The sequence below is a fragment of the Telopea speciosissima genome, chromosome 5, assembly GCF_018873765.1.
Source record: "Telopea speciosissima isolate NSW1024214 ecotype Mountain lineage chromosome 5, Tspe_v1, whole genome shotgun sequence".
In the NCBI taxonomy this organism is placed as follows: Eukaryota; Viridiplantae; Streptophyta; class Magnoliopsida; order Proteales; family Proteaceae; genus Telopea; species Telopea speciosissima.
In genome coordinates this window covers 15,750,814-15,767,723 of record NC_057920.1, presented here as the reverse complement: position 1 = coordinate 15,767,723, position 16,910 = coordinate 15,750,814, and the positions used below count along the sequence as shown (strand labels likewise).

At 39.0% G+C, this 16,910-nt stretch overlaps 1 protein-coding gene across 2 annotated transcripts in view; it reads right to left on the bottom strand.

Annotated features, from left to right (window-relative positions):
• Positions 1-444: 444 nt before the first annotated feature.
• The window catches only part of LOC122662051 (probable sphingolipid transporter spinster homolog 2), a 96,461-nt gene continuing 79,995 nt past the window's right edge, over positions 445-16,910 (bottom strand). For both annotated transcript variants that reach the window (XM_043857607.1, XM_043857606.1), the window contains 4 exons: positions 16,392-16,511; positions 3,511-3,639; positions 2,397-2,475; positions 445-763 (listed from right to left, as the gene is read on the bottom strand). In XM_043857607.1, the coding sequence (XP_043713542.1) occupies positions 636-763; positions 2,397-2,475; positions 3,511-3,639; positions 16,392-16,511 (456 nt within the window). In that variant the 3' untranslated portion in view covers positions 445-635. The remainder of the gene's footprint in view (positions 764-2,396; positions 2,476-3,510; positions 3,640-16,391; positions 16,512-16,910) is intronic.

Here is a 16,910-nt window from a genome sequence, read left to right as displayed (position 1 = left end):
AACCATCAGATATCTAGGACATGGTCAGGATTAGCCATGTCAAATTTCAGCCTCAAGTTCAATCATTTTCTTTCCCATGCATACACCCTCTTTGTAGTCGTGGAATTTTTAACGGACTGAAACTTGACACGTGATCAAAGGACGAGAGGATCTTCTAATCCAAAAAAGTTTCAACCCCACCTGAGTTGCCACATGACAAACCATATATGGTTTCAAAAATCAAATCTCCAGAGTGAAGAAAGTTAAACCCTTGATTGATAGTTATTATTAATTTTTTTTTTTAACAAATGAAAGGCCACTTGAGAATGAGAATGGATATTATTAATCAAGAATAACAAAACTCCATAATCCAGCAAAATGGGGTTAGTTTTTCAACTGTGATCTCGAGCAGAAAAGATTGAAAGAACACATACATAACAGTTTTTTTTTTTTTTTTGATAGATCACACATTGTAACTTCTTTGAGACTGTACATTTGCAAACAATAAAATAACATCTCTTCAGAATTGTTAACAATATAAACATTTGCTAATTACAATTTTGCATGAAAACTGACATTAGGGAAAGCACCATGTGGGCATCCATGCTGTGGCTAAACCAGAACGAATAGCTTCCTATTGTCATAAGAATCATGGTTCATGTAGACTCCTCTTGGGTTTCTGTCGTGTTTCCATCAAGTAATGGCCTTAGATTTGACCTTTCAACTGTTAAGACTTGATTCTCAATGTCTTCATTGAATCTGTCCACGCTACGGAGAAATATCCCTGCAAATGTAGACGAAGGAAAATTACAAAGAATCGTAGACCAAAACCAACTAGGAGAAATATAGAATGCACGTCCCTAAAGGAATATATCTGGATCACCCTTTTTTGGACAAGACTTGGACTAAAAGAAACAAAAACCAACAAAGCACAAAAGCGCAACAATTTCAACAATAATATGCATTTGTCTTGGCAAAGCTCTACATAGTAACTGAAGAACCAAGTCCATTTTGAGTTTTGAACATATCAGAATTGTGCATAGGACTGAAAATAGAAAAGTAACTAAAACTCTCCTAAACCTAAAGAACACAAAAACAAAATATGCATGAGAAAATAGGGCTTCTGGAAGAGCACAATGCTAGGAGTAGCTGACCCTTTTTCTGCCCGTTTTCTTCTCACCTGCTGTATCATCTTTTTAAATGCCTTATACAAACTCGAACCCTAGGAATTTTCTCCTAAGAAATCTGTATTCAAAACCCTAGAAGACGACTAGGCCTAGTAGCAGCAAGACTGTCGAGACCTCCCAGTTTTATCAATTTTTTTCTCCTTTTCCTCCATTTTTTTTTGGGTCGGTAATAATTCCCCTAGAATGGGCTCATCCGTCCGTCTGTATATCTTTCTAATTATTTTCTTCTTTATTCATGAAACAAAAAACACCTTCATCAGATTTTTTTTTGACAGAACCTTCATCAAATGGTTTGTATAAAGATAAACAAACATTATCGAAGCTCACCACCCAATCAGGAAGTAGAAAACCTGTTTGACTCCAAACACTCACTAATACAAGACACAACTATTGGAACAAATAGAACATCTATGAGACATACTAAGCAGTAAATGAATAAGAACCAATACCAAGGACTACGTACAACCCAAAATGTGACAGAATTATAAATGCCTTGTAGTAAGCAGCCGCCTAGCACAAAATGGTGTCTATGTGTGCACCTATAACCTAGACTGCCACCTGGAAAATCTAGGCCAGTGCCTAGCTTGTGCTCATCTCACCTGGATCCCGAAGAGCACCATGGTTGGGTGGTGCCTTGAAAACCTTGACAACACTAATTGTGAGAGGGATTCTTTGGGACCAACAGCTCACCCATGGCCCTTTTTTGACTTGTTGGGACTGAGAAAAAAGGGAAAAAGCTGTATTCTCCTCAAAGTCAAAAGCATCAGCATGCCCTTTGATTTCTAATTACAAAATCCACTAGGAAGTGAAATATTTAATCCAATGCAAAATGCAAGATTCCAAGATCTTATTTTTAAATTCCTGTTCTGGTGTTCCTTTCCCACATTGACATCTGTGTTTATTTTCCAAGGTTGCCAAAGTTATGCATCCAAAATTTTCTAGGACGTACCCAGTGCATGAGGCTCCCGCCACTGTGGGGTCTGGGGAGGATCATAATGTATGCAGCCTTACCCCTGTTTCAGGAGAGGCTGCTTCCTGACTTGAACCCGGCCACTAGGTGGCAATGGAACAACCTTACCATTTCCTAAATTTTTTTTCTACAGATGAAATTTCCATTTTATGAATATTCCAAGCACTGAATTTTGCTGTGAATTAAATGTGCAAGGTTTCACTTAATGTCCACTGAGTAGAATTGTAAGAAAAGGTGATTGGTAAGTGAGTACAACATACCTATAAACCATATTCCAGCAGATAGGAACAAGATAGATGTTAGAATAAGAGTGGTTTCCCTCCAGTTGTTAATATAATCCTGCAAAAAAATTATATATAAAAATAAATAGATAAATATATCTATATATGTATAAGTGTATATATATAAAATACCATTGAGCAAATAGATCTGAAAAAATAAGTCAACAAAATCTTCGCAGAAGCATCATAGCTCCAAGGTGAACAAGAAATATGAGTATGAATTTAACATCCAATAGTTTTTTTTTTCCAACCAGACTAAGCTCAAATAAAAAATGAATGAAACAAAGTAAATAATAGAAGTTGTCAATAGGCTAGTCCACTGAGTAAAGCTTGTACTTAAAGGAAGATAAACCTTCCAGTTTTTGTTCCTAGTACTGTTTATCAGCATACAGTTATCCAACTTGATCATGTTGCACACTTGCACTGATATTGATGCAGGGCCATCGGCAGCCCTTGCCAAGCCCAGCCCAGGCCCAGTCAAGCACCCCATGAGGTACCAGCTTAGGCCCGGGCCTCCTTGGCCCCCTGACAAAGCCTGCAGCCCAGGAAAACCAGACCAGGCCCAGACCTTGCGTGATATGGCCAGGCCTAGCCTGCGTGCAGCTTTTGTAATGACCAATGTGTGGCCCAGTTTTTATTTAGTCTCTTATTTTTTTGTCTTTTCATATATCTAGGTAGTTAAGTGTCTTTTAGTTTTCCTTGTTTCTAGTTAAGTGTCTTTTCATATTCCAAGGTAGATTTAATTATTTCTTGTTTATTGTTCGTAGGTCTTGGAACAAGTCTCTCAGTTTCTTGTTTGTTGTTCCTAGGTATTGAAACAAGTTTCTAAGTTTATTGGGGATAAGTTTTTATGTATGGGGGATTGTTCTAGGTGTGGGAACTCCACTTAGCTTGGGAAAACCAACAGTCCACTTATTGGAATGGTTTTGATAGTGAGAATTTAAACATCCATTTAAATTGGTTTTGATAGTAAGAATTTATAATTAACAAAATGAACGAAGTAATTGGTTGTAAAATCATCACTAATAAAAAGTTCCAGCTAAAAGTCTTCAAAGATGTTGGAGTGTTGGAGATGGAAAATGTAAAAACGAACCTGGAGAATCCCAACAAGTGGTGAGGAAGGAACATCTCCAAAGATGTGGATTGAAACAGTAGACATTGCCATAGATAATGGTCTCATGCTGGGAGTAACAGAGTGAAGGCACACGTAATTCACAGGACCCTGCAGAGGTGAATTAAATCGTTAACGTCATTGACACAGGTAGTCCCACGTGCATAGTTTAATAAGATACAATATGCCCATTAAATCTAACAATACAGAGAGAAATAACTATTCCAATCAGATGGTTGGACACCGAATATGGAGAGGTATTATACAACTGTTATTTAAAAGAAAACCAAACAATCAAACAACATCTTGAAAACAATGAGATTTGAACTTCATGACTCATGATAGCATACCCAGTCCTTAAAAATGCCATACCTTAACAATTGTATTTTATGTAGCACTAGAAGTTAGTGATATCAAACCAGTACATTTTGTTTGGATGGAATGAGCTAGGGCTATCATTTAAAAATGTGCACATGTAGAGGTAAGGCAGCAGAAATCTGCATTAATACCTAACTCAACACACAAACCAAAGGCTTATGCCTAATTTAACAAAGCAAGAATGACTTTTGCCTTTGATCTACACAGAACTACGCAATGTTTTTAGGTTTTAAAGACAAAAAGAAATTCAGACTATCATATCACATATTTGAGAGAAACAACCACTTGGTTTACTCACTTGAGACTTCCCAAAAACCTTACTGATGAAAATCACGTCGCAAGTTGCAACACAATCACGATAGAAGAAACACAATTAGGCTTTATTCCAGCCCTACTATGCTCTATGATAAATGGTAGTAGTACTCTCTTAATTTAGGAGACACATTTCAAACTATGGTCATTACACAAAATTGTAAGGATAGGCAATAAGAAGTGATGCAACCTCATGTTCCAAAACCTAACATTTGGTGTTGCTACGGGCCCACCCAAATTATTAATGGTTCCAAATTTTAAAGGCAATGGCAATTCTGTAATTTTTTTATACAAATCAAGCCCTTAAGAGTAAGGTAACTGGATCAGAGACAAATCCAGGGTAGGATTTAAAGGAGGACAATTCGATATAAAGTAGAAAAAACTTAAAAAGCAAGGACATATGCATAATTTTATATCACTACCTTCTTCTACCTTTTAGTAATAGGGAACCATTGGTAAACAAGGGTAGGATTTCAGAGTTCGACACTCTTATCACACACTCATGGATCAACATGAAATTTCAGGTGGGTGGTCCTTGTAACCAGATCTCTAACAATCGACTTAAAGGACACACCAACAGCAAATGTTTAGAGGAGTTGTAACTACAGAAAGTAAATCTGGTCGGAAGACAAAGACTGTTTCAGTTCTAGTTCTTCACGGCAAGAACAGTTCAGCAGGTTGGGCTCTGGGGTTAGAGTTGCTTAAGTCAGAGATTCACACACCCAAAGTATTAAAATGAAAGAGAGAGGCAAGAGAGAGATTGATGACCAGTAGGAACCGGTTGTGGGTACAGTTGGGCAAGCAGGGGAGAGAAACAAAAGGGAAATAACAGAGAACAGTAATGGAATGAAGGAATGGAAAAAAAGGGTTTACCTGCCAAAGAAGAATGGATCAATGGGAAAGGAAGGAAGCACACTCAGCGTCTCAGCCAACTCTTGGCTCCAAGTTACAGTAACAATAACTCCACTAATTTCAATTTATTCCAATTTCCCAATCGGTAGGATTACATGCATATAAATAAGAAAATAAAACTCCCTATAAAATAGAAACTACTCTCAAACTAGGTGTTGGAATATGTAATCCAGAATGCCGTGGGTGTAGTTTAATTCTTATGTTATTAGGTATTTATTGCTGCTCTTATAGAGTCAGTTAGTTAGGGGTAATTATGTCTATTTCAGTCCCTTTGTAACTTTCCGGGGTTACCTATCAATAAAACATACTATTCTATTCTCTCATTCTCTCTTTCTAACCCACGATTCTGCCAACATGGTATCAAAGCAGGTCTGATCTAGGTTAGAGAACAAGAAAAAACCCTCCTCTTCAATCGACTTCTCCCTCCTTTCTCTCTTTCTCGGCTTCTCCTTCTGTTTTTTTCTACTTCTCATCCTTGTAAGGGGGCAACACTAATGAGGTAATCAAAGCATCCAATGATTTAGTTGCTGCCCTCCTCCCATACTACCTTTTTTTATTAAAAAATTCTGTTCAAAATCTGCTGGAACCATACCTACGATATTGAAGGTTTCCAGAATTTTCTTGAAGATCAGATTCCTCTCACTCAAGAATGCTGATCCTCCATTGTTGGAACCTCCTATGCAACCTTTTCCAGCACCTTTCTACCTTCTTCCATCTACTCCCCTTTCTTTTCTTCTCCAGCCTTGATTTACCTCAATCGATCTGACCAAACCCTTAACCTTCTAATTTTGGATCAACCCTTGGTTCTCACAATCCAACCATCAGATCAGGCTGAGATTTCTTGCATTGGAGGTCCCATTCAAGCAGTACTAATCAGCATCTATTGCAAGTCTACAACAGCAATTACAGCCCCCTTTCCCTATATCGATCTCAATTTCAGGGGTTTTCCAAAACCCTGACTACAATTGATTCTAGGGATTGGGCTGTCCTATCAAGCTAATTTTTTGAAGAGAGTCTTATACATATCAGAGGAGTATTCAACCCAAGTTTCAGCATCATTCATGGAGTTTTTTTGAAAAAAATTCAGGTTTCACTCTTATGGCTTGATTTCTTCAACTATCAACTTATTCTTTTACTGGTTCCTATGTGGATAGCTGCATCACTTACTATTGGATCTGCTGAGTTATTATCTTATACTTGCTGGTTCTATTGAGCTTTACTACATACCTTGCTGGTTCTATTGAGTGGCTTCTGTAACCATGACTGATTGACATGTTACTGCTGCCTTGTCTTTGAGACTGAGTATCCTACTATTGGAGATTGAATTTCATTCATTGTTGAAGACTCGAATTTTACTACCCTGGAGATCAGCTTATTTGGGATTACAATAGTGTCTTCCATAGTTATTGGTTGCAACTACGAACCTATTAAGTTGTGTGAAGTTTTCTCTATCGAATCAAATCCAGCTTACTTTGGGAGCTTGGTCCTAGCATTGTTCACTAATTCAGATCTGATCCAAGTTTTTTGTAAGCTTATTACATCAATTCTGCCCGGATATCTTCATCAGTTCTAGTCAGCATATGGGAGTTCATAAATTGGAGTTTTGCACACTTGTTCTTTCTTATTTGAAGATTGATCAAGCCTTGAAGATTGGAGTCTTTCCTTACTTCAAATCCGATATGTTTACTTATCAGATTTAACTATTGGAGTTTGGTGTCTCTCCCCTGTAGGAGTTTCCATCTAAGGAGTTTGTTTGATCGTTTGAAGCTGGTTGACAATTTATATGTTGCAATGTTTTTCTCCATATCCCACTGCTTTTTTTCACTTCACCACCTCCCATACCATACCTTTGGCATATACCCATAACCACTTTGAAAGTTTATGGTATTCTCTAAATTGCCATTTCTTCCTTTTCCATTACTCTTAGCACCTTTTGGAATATTCTGGAATATTATATTTTTTTGCACTATTTCTTACATCATCTCCGTTATCTGTCCACGTGTAATACTACACGTGAAGGGGGGAGGAGGGAGATTATGTACAGTACACTTGCAGCCATTGCAGAAAGCAGAACATGCAGGAACATTGGTGCAAAATATAGAAGATTAATCTTCTCCACCATTGCTATTAGGTATCCTTCATTATTGGGTTGAGTTTGCCGAAGGGGGAGATGAAGAGTATTGAAGATGTTTGGTTATTGCCTACCTATTTGAGGATTTACAGTGCCTTCATAGTGCCTATATGAGGATCTACAGTTGAGTTGATCATTACTGCTGCCTGATTCATTTGTTTCCGCTGCTTGCTGCCCTAGTTACTTATCTTCAACATTATCAGTCAGAGATTCATCACTGGACAGCTATAGAAGATTGGTAAAAGCTGCCTCTTTTGCTGATTAAGTCTGCCCAGGTTTTGAAGATCTGTTTTTTCAAGTTCTTGAAGGTTTATTTGGGAATTGCATTCATCTGTCAAGCTGGATTCTGCTGCAACTTAGTATCTTCCCATTTTGTTCAAGTTGGGCATTAGTACCTTATATGCGCCAACTTGAGGGGGAGTGTTAGCATTATTATGGAGTTCCTTTTTTTATTAGTTCAAGCTGGATTTTCTTTCTTCTCTTATTTGTATAATCCAGCTTGAGGGGGAGTGTTGGAATATGTAATCCAGATACCGTGGGGGTATTCTGGTCCTTTTGGGGGTAGTTTAATTCTTATGTTATTAGGTATTTATTGCTGCTCTCATAGAGTCAGTTAGTTAGGGGTAATTATGTCTATTTCAGTCCCTCTGTAACTTTCCCTTCTATTATAAATAGAGGGGCTTACCTATCAATAAAACATACTACTCTATTCTCTCATTCTCTCTTTCTAACCCACGATTCTGCCAACACTAGGAAACTACCTCAAATAAGGAAACTGGTAACTCAGTCAAATCCCCTATGTAGCTAATCCCAAAATAAAACATAATAAAGTAAAACAGTACAATATCATCAACTACCAATCCCCTTTGAACCAAAAGCCAATTTTGGGTCCGGTTCATCTCGGTCTGGGTTTCCAGGTCGAGTCATGCCAGTCCAGACAATATAGTGTTGTTGCATCAACTCTCCTCTAAAAAGAACTCGACTCCGCCGAGTTTGGATAATGGCCAAGGATACCATATGAGTCAACTCGCTGGAGAAGAATGATCTCACTGTCCACTTAAGCTTAATTGTTGGGAGGTCCTTAGTAGAAAGGAGCTTCATCCAATAAAGGATCCATGAATAAGGAAACACCATTTTCAATGGTCTCAACAATTGGATCAAAATGAGGAATCAAAATAGTTTCGAAACGACACAAATAAAGGGGCTCAATAAATGAAATGCCTAAGGATTTTCTTTTCAGCTCTTTGAGAATTATCCAACTTGAGTTATGAGTACGAATGATTTTTCTTTTTCACCGGAGGAAGTTCCCCATGCCCCCCATCTTAATTTGGACCCCAATCCTCTAGAGCAAGAGATTGGAGGAGAACGCTTTTTTCAGATCTATTCCCGCCTGGTCTTCACTTACAGGGGGAAGACACACTTGCCTTCATCTGAGTTGCTACTTGATAAAGCTAGCTCTATCTTAGAGATCAAGGGGTAAATACTCCACCAAATGGAGGTGCAAAAGTGGCAGGTTGAGGCTGGCTTGAAAGAGGGGGGGGGGCTAAATTCTTCAAAACTGGAAGAGGGAATGAGTTTTCGCTGGACACTCTAGGTGAAGTCTTCCAGAGTCTCAAACATAGGGGCACCTCTACGTTGTGGATATGCTTTGAGTTGTTAGTTTCTTATTTCCTAGTTTGTTCTGATTTCCTAATTGAGTAGGTTTCTATTATGAGCTGGATTTCTTATATATAGTTTAAGAAAGGAGTTAGCTGCGTGAGCTTAAGTAGCCCGTTGACTAAGTATCTTCCTCCTCTATCCTTCCGAACTGTACACAACGACAAAAACTCAGCCTTATCCCAACTAAATGGGGTCGGCTGCACAGATCCTTACCCTCCAATCAGCTCTATTTGATGTCATATTTGATACAAGGCCTAAGCTATGCATGGCCACTACTCTTAAGGTCATTTTAGGTCTGCCCTTGGCTCTTTTAGCTCCTTCAATCTGAATCAAATCACTCCTCCGTACTGGAGCATCCAAGGGCTTCCGTTGAACATGGCCATGCCACCTCAAACGACTTTCTCATAGCTTATCATGTATCAGAGTTACTCCCAAATCAGCTCTAATATGATCATTCCTTACTTTATCCTTCCTTGTTTTGCCACTCATACATCTCAACATCCTCATCTTTGCTACATCAAGTTTTATCTATATGATGCTTCTTAATTGTCCAACATTCCGCACCATACATCATGGCTGGTTGTATGACTGTCCTATAAAATTTTACTTTAAGTAGCACTCCGGACACACCTCTCCGCTTCATCCATCCTATTTTAATTCTCTGTGGAACATCATCCTCTATATCACCTTCTCTATTTATGATTGTGCCCAAATACCTAAGATAATCACTTTATGAAGTCTCCCTCTTATTCCGAATTGTCATTACCTTTTATTGTTGAACTGTTTAGCACTTGGGTGGGCCCAAAGCAACCCATAATCATGGTTTGGAACCCGAGGTTGAACCGATTAGTATTAGAGCCAAAACTCATCCATGCTAGCCTAAACCATGGTGGCCAACAGTGAGGTTATTCAACAGCTTCACTCACAAGGAGGAAAACCGCACAGACCTTGCTCATCTCACTGATAGGGTGACCACCTTAGAGACCTCTAATCATTTACTACAGGGTACTGTTGATAACCTCAACACAACTATTACTTCCTTTCATACCATAATGGCAACCCTGTAAGTTTCCATTGACAGATTGGCACCTTTGGATAAAGGAAAGAGTCTCATTGAATCTATGAATTCTTCCAATACTTTCCCACAGGGCCCGTCTAGTGTTGCGGCACTGCCACCGCCACCCCCGCCGCCGCCACATTTTACACCACCATCTTGTGGAGGTGCCCGACCTTTTGACAATGCTCCCTATGGAGCTGAAAGAGAAGCCAAGCTGGATGTCCTTGATTTTACCAGGATAATAATAAGGAGCAATACTTGGACAGTATTCACAGCCTAGAGACATTCTTCAAAAGGTATAGATTGACTGAGGCTAGGAAGATTTTATTTGTTGAAAACCAAACTGAAAAGTACGGCTTGTGTCTGATGGATCAAGTTATCATCAACAGAATCAGACTATTGGCATCAGGATGGTAAACACCTGGGCTGAAAAACGAAAGGCCATTGATTGATGATTTTTGCCTACTGACCACATGCAACGCATGCACCTTAAGTTCTCACAACAAAGACAGTGCAACATGATCGTTAAGGAATATGTGGCAAAATTTTACTGTTTAGCCACTTGGTCAGATTTTTGAGTGGGACGAAGAGGTCTTGGTGGCACAGTTTTGGAATGGATAACATACTTAGATTAGTACCGTATCGGCTTCAAGTCAACTTCCTACGTTGGATGGACACCGTACAGGGGTAGCATATCATGTAGACGACAGTCCGAAGAAGCTTAACAGTCGAAGAAGCTACCTAGACAACTTCTCCAAAGGTGATAGCGCAAACAAACTTCCTTCTCACTGGAGAAGTCGTTCAGGATAGGATTTCAGAGGTTCGACTCTCTCTTACACACTCATGGATCAAAATGAAATTTCAGGTGGATGGTCCTCGCAACCAGATCTCTTAACAATAGACTTGAAGGACACACCAACAGCAAGTTTAGAGGAGTTGTAACCACAGAAAGTAAATCTGGTAGGAGAATAAGTTAAAAAATTGTTTCAGTTCTAGTTCTTCAAAGCAAGAACTTCCAGCAGTTCTTGTTCTTCAAAGCAAGAACTTCCAGCAGGTTGGGCTCTGAGGTTAGAGTCGAGTAAGTATGAGATACTCACATCAAAATATTAGAAAGAAAGAGAGAGAGAGAGATAACAGAGAAATCAATGACCAGTAGGAGCTGGTTGTGGGTAATGCTGGGAAAGGCAGGAGAGAGAAACAAAAAGGTAATAACAGAGAACAGTAATGGAAGGACTGGTAAAAAGGGTTTACCAGACAAAGAAGAATGGATCGATGGGGACAGGAAGTAAGCACACAGCAAACTCTTGTCTCCAAGTTACAGTAACAACTCCACTAATTTCAATTCATTACAATCTCCCAATCAGTAGGATTACATAATAAATAAATAAAAAAAATAGAACTACCTACAAAAGAGAAACTACTCTCAAACTAGAAAACTACCTCAAACAAGGAAACTGGTAACTCAATCAAATCCTCCACATAGTTAATCACAAAATAAAACATAATAAATAAAAGATTCAATATTATCCCCTACAACACCCTTTGCACCAAAAGCCATTTTTGGGACCGGTTCATCTCAGCATGGGTTTTCAGATCGGGTCATGCCGGTCCAGCCATGATACTGCTACTGCACCAAGAAATCTGAGTTTCAAGCAGGGAGACAGGTATGGGTTCAACATTTAGGATTAACTATCTTAGCTTGGCAAATTTGTTTGTATCCAGCAACAACTCAGCCTTATCCCAACTAAATGGGGTCGGCTACATGGATCCTTACAAACAAAGTAGGGAAAACAGAGGTCCTCACAAAGTGTAAGTGAAGTAAGAAAAATAAAAAAAAGCGTACCAAGTGCACAAGGCTCCCGCCACTCCGGGGTCTAGGGAGGGATCATAATGTACGCAGCCTTACCCTTGTTTTCACAGAGAGGCTGTTTCCAGACTCGAACCCGTGACCACTTGGTCACAATGAAGCAACCTTTACCATTGCACAGAAAAATGAAGAAATAAGAACAGTGATAAATGGGAAAATGAAAAAATAGAGAGTAAGAGGAAAGAGGCAAGCCTAGGAAATCATGAAAATCTCAGCTACTTGGTGCCGACAACATGGATCCTTGCCCTTCAATAGGCTCTATATGAGGTCATACTTGGTGCAAGACCAAGACTTTGCATGTCATTCTTCACAACCTCATCTATGGTCATTTTAGGCCTGCCCCTAGTTCTTTTAACTCCCTTAGTCGGAATTAGGTCACTCCTCCTTACAGGAGCATCCCCAGGCCTCCTTTGCATATCGCCAAACATTCTGCCCCATACATCATAGCAGGTTGGACCATAGTCCTCTAAAACTTCCCTTTAAGCTTTAAAGGAATGTGTCGGTCACAGAGCACTCCGGTCGCCCCTCTCTACTTCATCTATCCCACTTTAATTCTTTGTGAAACATCATCATCTATATCACCTTCTTTGTGTAGACCTCAGATATCTGAAATACTCACTTGGTGGTAACTCTCTCTCCTCAATTTTCACCATGTCATCATCTAGCATAGTGTGGCTAAAGTTACACATCATATACTTCGTCTTTGATCTACTAATCTTAGAGCCACTTGCTTCCAAGGTTGATCTCCACATATCTAACTTAGCGTTAATCCCTGCTTTTGTCTCATCTACCAAAACAATATCATCGGCGAATAGCATACACCACGGTACCTCGTCTTGGATGTTCTTGGTTAACTCATCCATGATACGCACAAATAGATAAGGGCTTAGGGCTAATACTTGATGTAAGCCAACCGAAATCGGGAATTCCTTGCCCCGGCCTCCCATAGATCTCATACTAGTCACCACATTCTCATACATATCTTTAATTACATCTATACATTTACTCAACACCCCTCTCTTCGCAAGAACATGCCAGATTAGATCATAATTGTCACGGCGTCACGGCGATCCAAGTCGGTGGAGGGGTGTCACGTTGATATATCGACATGTCGCCCGCCATGGCGAGCATGTCGACCATGTGTTATTTTTTATTTTCTCTATTTTTAATGTTTTAATAGATGTATACTCAAGCCATGTTTTATTTTTTCTCTATTGTTTCTCAAGTTTTAAGAAGAAAATTCAGAAATCGAAGAAGAAATTGAAGAGGGAAAGAAGAAATCGAAGAGGGAAAGAAGACAGGAAGAAGAAATCGAAGAGGGAAAGAAGATATCGAAAGAAATTGAAGAGGGAAAGAAGAAATCGAAGAGAGAAGAAGAAATCGAAGACAGGAAGAAGAAATCGAAGAGGGACGCCATGGCGTAGGTCGCCATGCAGCCCTCTCTAGCGCCAGGACGCCATGGCGGCGCCATGACAACTATGGATTAGATCTCTAAAGACTCTATCATAGGCTTTCTCCAAGTCAATAAAGACCATATGGAAGTTCTTCTTGCTAGCTCTACATCTTTCTATGAGCCTCCTCAATAGGTAGATAGCTTTAGTCGTGGATCTACCTGACATAAAACCAAATTGATTCTTGGAGATATGAGTCTCTCTTCTCAGCGGGTTTCAATAACCTTCTCCCAAAGTTTCATAGTATGACTCATTAGTTTTATGCTTCTATAGTTATTGCAGCTCTGGACATCGCCCTTATTTTTGTAGACTAGAACTACAATATTTCTCCTCCAATCATCTGGCATTTTCCTTGTAATCATAATCTTGTTAAATAACTTAGTTAACCAATAAACCCCACATGATTGTAGGGCCTTCCACACTTCTATTGGGGTCTCAACTGGGCCTGGTGTCTTGCCCACTTTCATCTTTCTTAACGCTTCTTTCACTTCAGCCACACCATCCTTTCGTACATATCCATGATGATTGGTGTCTTGATGATTAATGTAGTTAACTAAATCAACCATATTCGAACTATCTCTATTTAGAAGTTCACAAAGATACTCATCCCATCTCCTCACAATGTCCTCATCCCTTGCCATCCTCCCCTTTTATACATTTCACCTGGTCAAAATCTCTACTCATCCTTTCTCTCAACTTAGCTATCTTATAAATAGCTTTTTCCCCTTCCTTTGTGTTTAGATTAATATAGAGCTCCTCATATTTCCTCGCCCTAACCATCCCCACCATCTTCTTAGCCTTGTTTCTGGCCTCAATCTACCTCTTTTTATATTCAGTTTCATTAGTCCGTTGCCAAGTCTTAAACCTCTCTTTCTTGGTCTTGATGGCTGCTTGGACCTCCTCATCCCACAAACAAGTCTCCCTATGGAACTAACGCCTACCCTTTGCTTCCCCTAGAACTTCTTTGGCAACCCTCTTAATACAAGTCATCATTTTGTTCCACATCACATTGGTGTCTCCCTTTAAGTCCCACTTTCCTTGTTTAATCACATTTTCAGTAAATGTGCCTAGGGACTGACCTTTTAGTCTCCACCATCTTATATTAGGGTACACAGGTTCCCTTTTCCTACACTTCTGTGCGTTGAGGCATATATCTAAGATCACCAATCTATGTTGGGTGGTTAGACTCTCCCCAGGAATAGCCTTAAAATCCTTACACAACATCCTGTCTGCCTTTTTAGTTAGGAAAAATTCTATTTGACTGGTATGCATCCCATTTTTGTAGGTAACTAAGTGTTCCTCTCTTTTTTTAAAGAAAGTTTTCACAATAGAAAGATCATACGCTACCGCAAAGTCTAGGATTGAGGTTCTCTCCTCATTCCTTTCCTCAATCCCGAAGCCTCTGTGGGCACCTTCATAGCCTATACAATCGCTCCCAACATGGCTATTCAGGTCACCTCCAATAATAATTGCTTCATCTTGACCAAAACTCTGCACTAAATCATCCATGTGGTCCCAAAATTGGCACTTACTACTGTCATCCAATCCTATTTGGGGTGCATAAGTGCAAACAATATTGACAACCTCATTCTCCAACACTAGTTTGATGGATATAACCCTATCACCTAATCTTTTAACCTTCACTACATCTTTCTTTAGATCGTTGTCCACTATTATCCCCACTCTGTTTCTATTACTTTGATATCCCGAATACCAAAGTTTGAAGTAGTCCAACACTTTAGTTTTATTACCCTTCTATCTAGTCTTTCGGATACAAGCTAATATTAATCCTTTGTCTCTTCATAACATCTATCAACTCCAAGCTCTTACCCATTAAGGATCCAATGTTCCAGGAAGCTAATCTAATCCTATGTTTTTGGGCTGGCATAATTCCTCACTTACCCTTGCCTACTTATCACTGCATCCGGGTGTCGATGCGGTGCGTCGCATACGGGGGACGCCCTAGCCAAATAAGGACGAGAAGACATGGTAACAAGAAAAAGAAATCAAAACACAAGAGGGTCCATGCAAAAAGGTGATTGGCTTAATAAATAAAGTGTCGGCTGCCTACCTGACGCACCACTATAGGAATATATATATAGTAGATAAGAATACGAAGATACAAAAGTGTACTTAATGCATTAAAAAATACTCACACAGCCGAAAAAAAGGTGCATATTCAAACAAAGCAAGAATTGCAGGAATAAATACAACTCCATTCCTGAACAGGGCCTTTCAAATCAGTTTAACAGAAACTACAGTGTTAATAGGTACATTTGATCATGTAATACAAGTTTGATTTCAATTCAAATTCTCATTTCTCGCCGAGAATTAGAATTGGCGTTGCAACTTACATGTTTGGCTCCAATTCTAAAGGCCAATTCATAGAATTAAGCTAGAATTGAGAATTGCCTCCCAACTCTCCAATTCTAAGGCACACAAAAGAGCGATTCTAGAGGTGTGAATTGCAATTCTCATCAATTTTGCACTAAAGGCTTTAAAAAACCGTGCGTTGCATGCGCTTTAGCGGGAGCATTCGTGTCATTTCATGGTTAAAACATAGAAAATACATAAAAAAAATAGCAAATGGGTAGGCAAAAGGGGGTTTTGTCATCAACCAAAGGAGAGAAGAATTGGAGACGGAAATAGTACACCAAATGTGATTCTCCAATTCTGGGAATTGGAACCAGAACTGCAATTCTGTGAATTTTCCAGAATTGGCAGAATTGGCAGAATTGAGAATTAGAATTGGATCTAAATATGCCCTTAGTAGTATCAGCAATTCTCCATAGTTTTCTGAAAATAAAGGATAGCTAAAGCAAGTTTGTCAACCAGATTGATCATATATCATCCTGTAAGAGTTTTGATAAGTGTTATAACTTATAATTACCTTTTAAAAAAAAAACAAAGTTTTGATTAGTGGCATAATAAAAGTAGGTAGCAAAACCACTCTTTAAATACGCTTAGGAATGAATATTCACAACAGCATGAAAAACAAGTGTGCAACAAAGCATTATCATCTGCAAAATGGAATGAAAGAACTAAAATTCTAACCATGATATATATAAATTTTTAAATGCCTTAATTGTAATTTACCTGGGTGGCAAAGACCATAATTTCACCAAGTGCAAAAAGAGCTATAAAACCATATAGGTTCCTTGTACAGAAAGAACTGAAGCAAAATATAGCCCCCAGAAGTGTTGCTCCAGAAAGAAGCTGCAATAGAATTCAAGAGTTCTTCAATGATATTATGTATTACAGAGGGGAAAAAAACCAATTACATAATGTTTACACAATTGAAATTTTAAAACCCGGGATACTTATGATACCCGGGGTTGATAGTATGAGAAGCAGGGATAAGGTTTCATATTTGCAGTAGCTTCCTTCATCTTTACAAACCAGAATGATGTATTCCGATATGTGAATTCCCAGTGATAAAAGGGCCAGATATTCTTCCCTCCTTTTTTTCTATTACTACTTTCTTTGGTTTCCCCTGAAAGCTAACACTTTATTAAGGAGAAGAGGAAGGAAAAGCCAAAGAGGAGATGTGACCCACCATAACAAACAAACAAACAAACAAAAACTTACAAAGTTTACACAACCAGCCTCCAAACC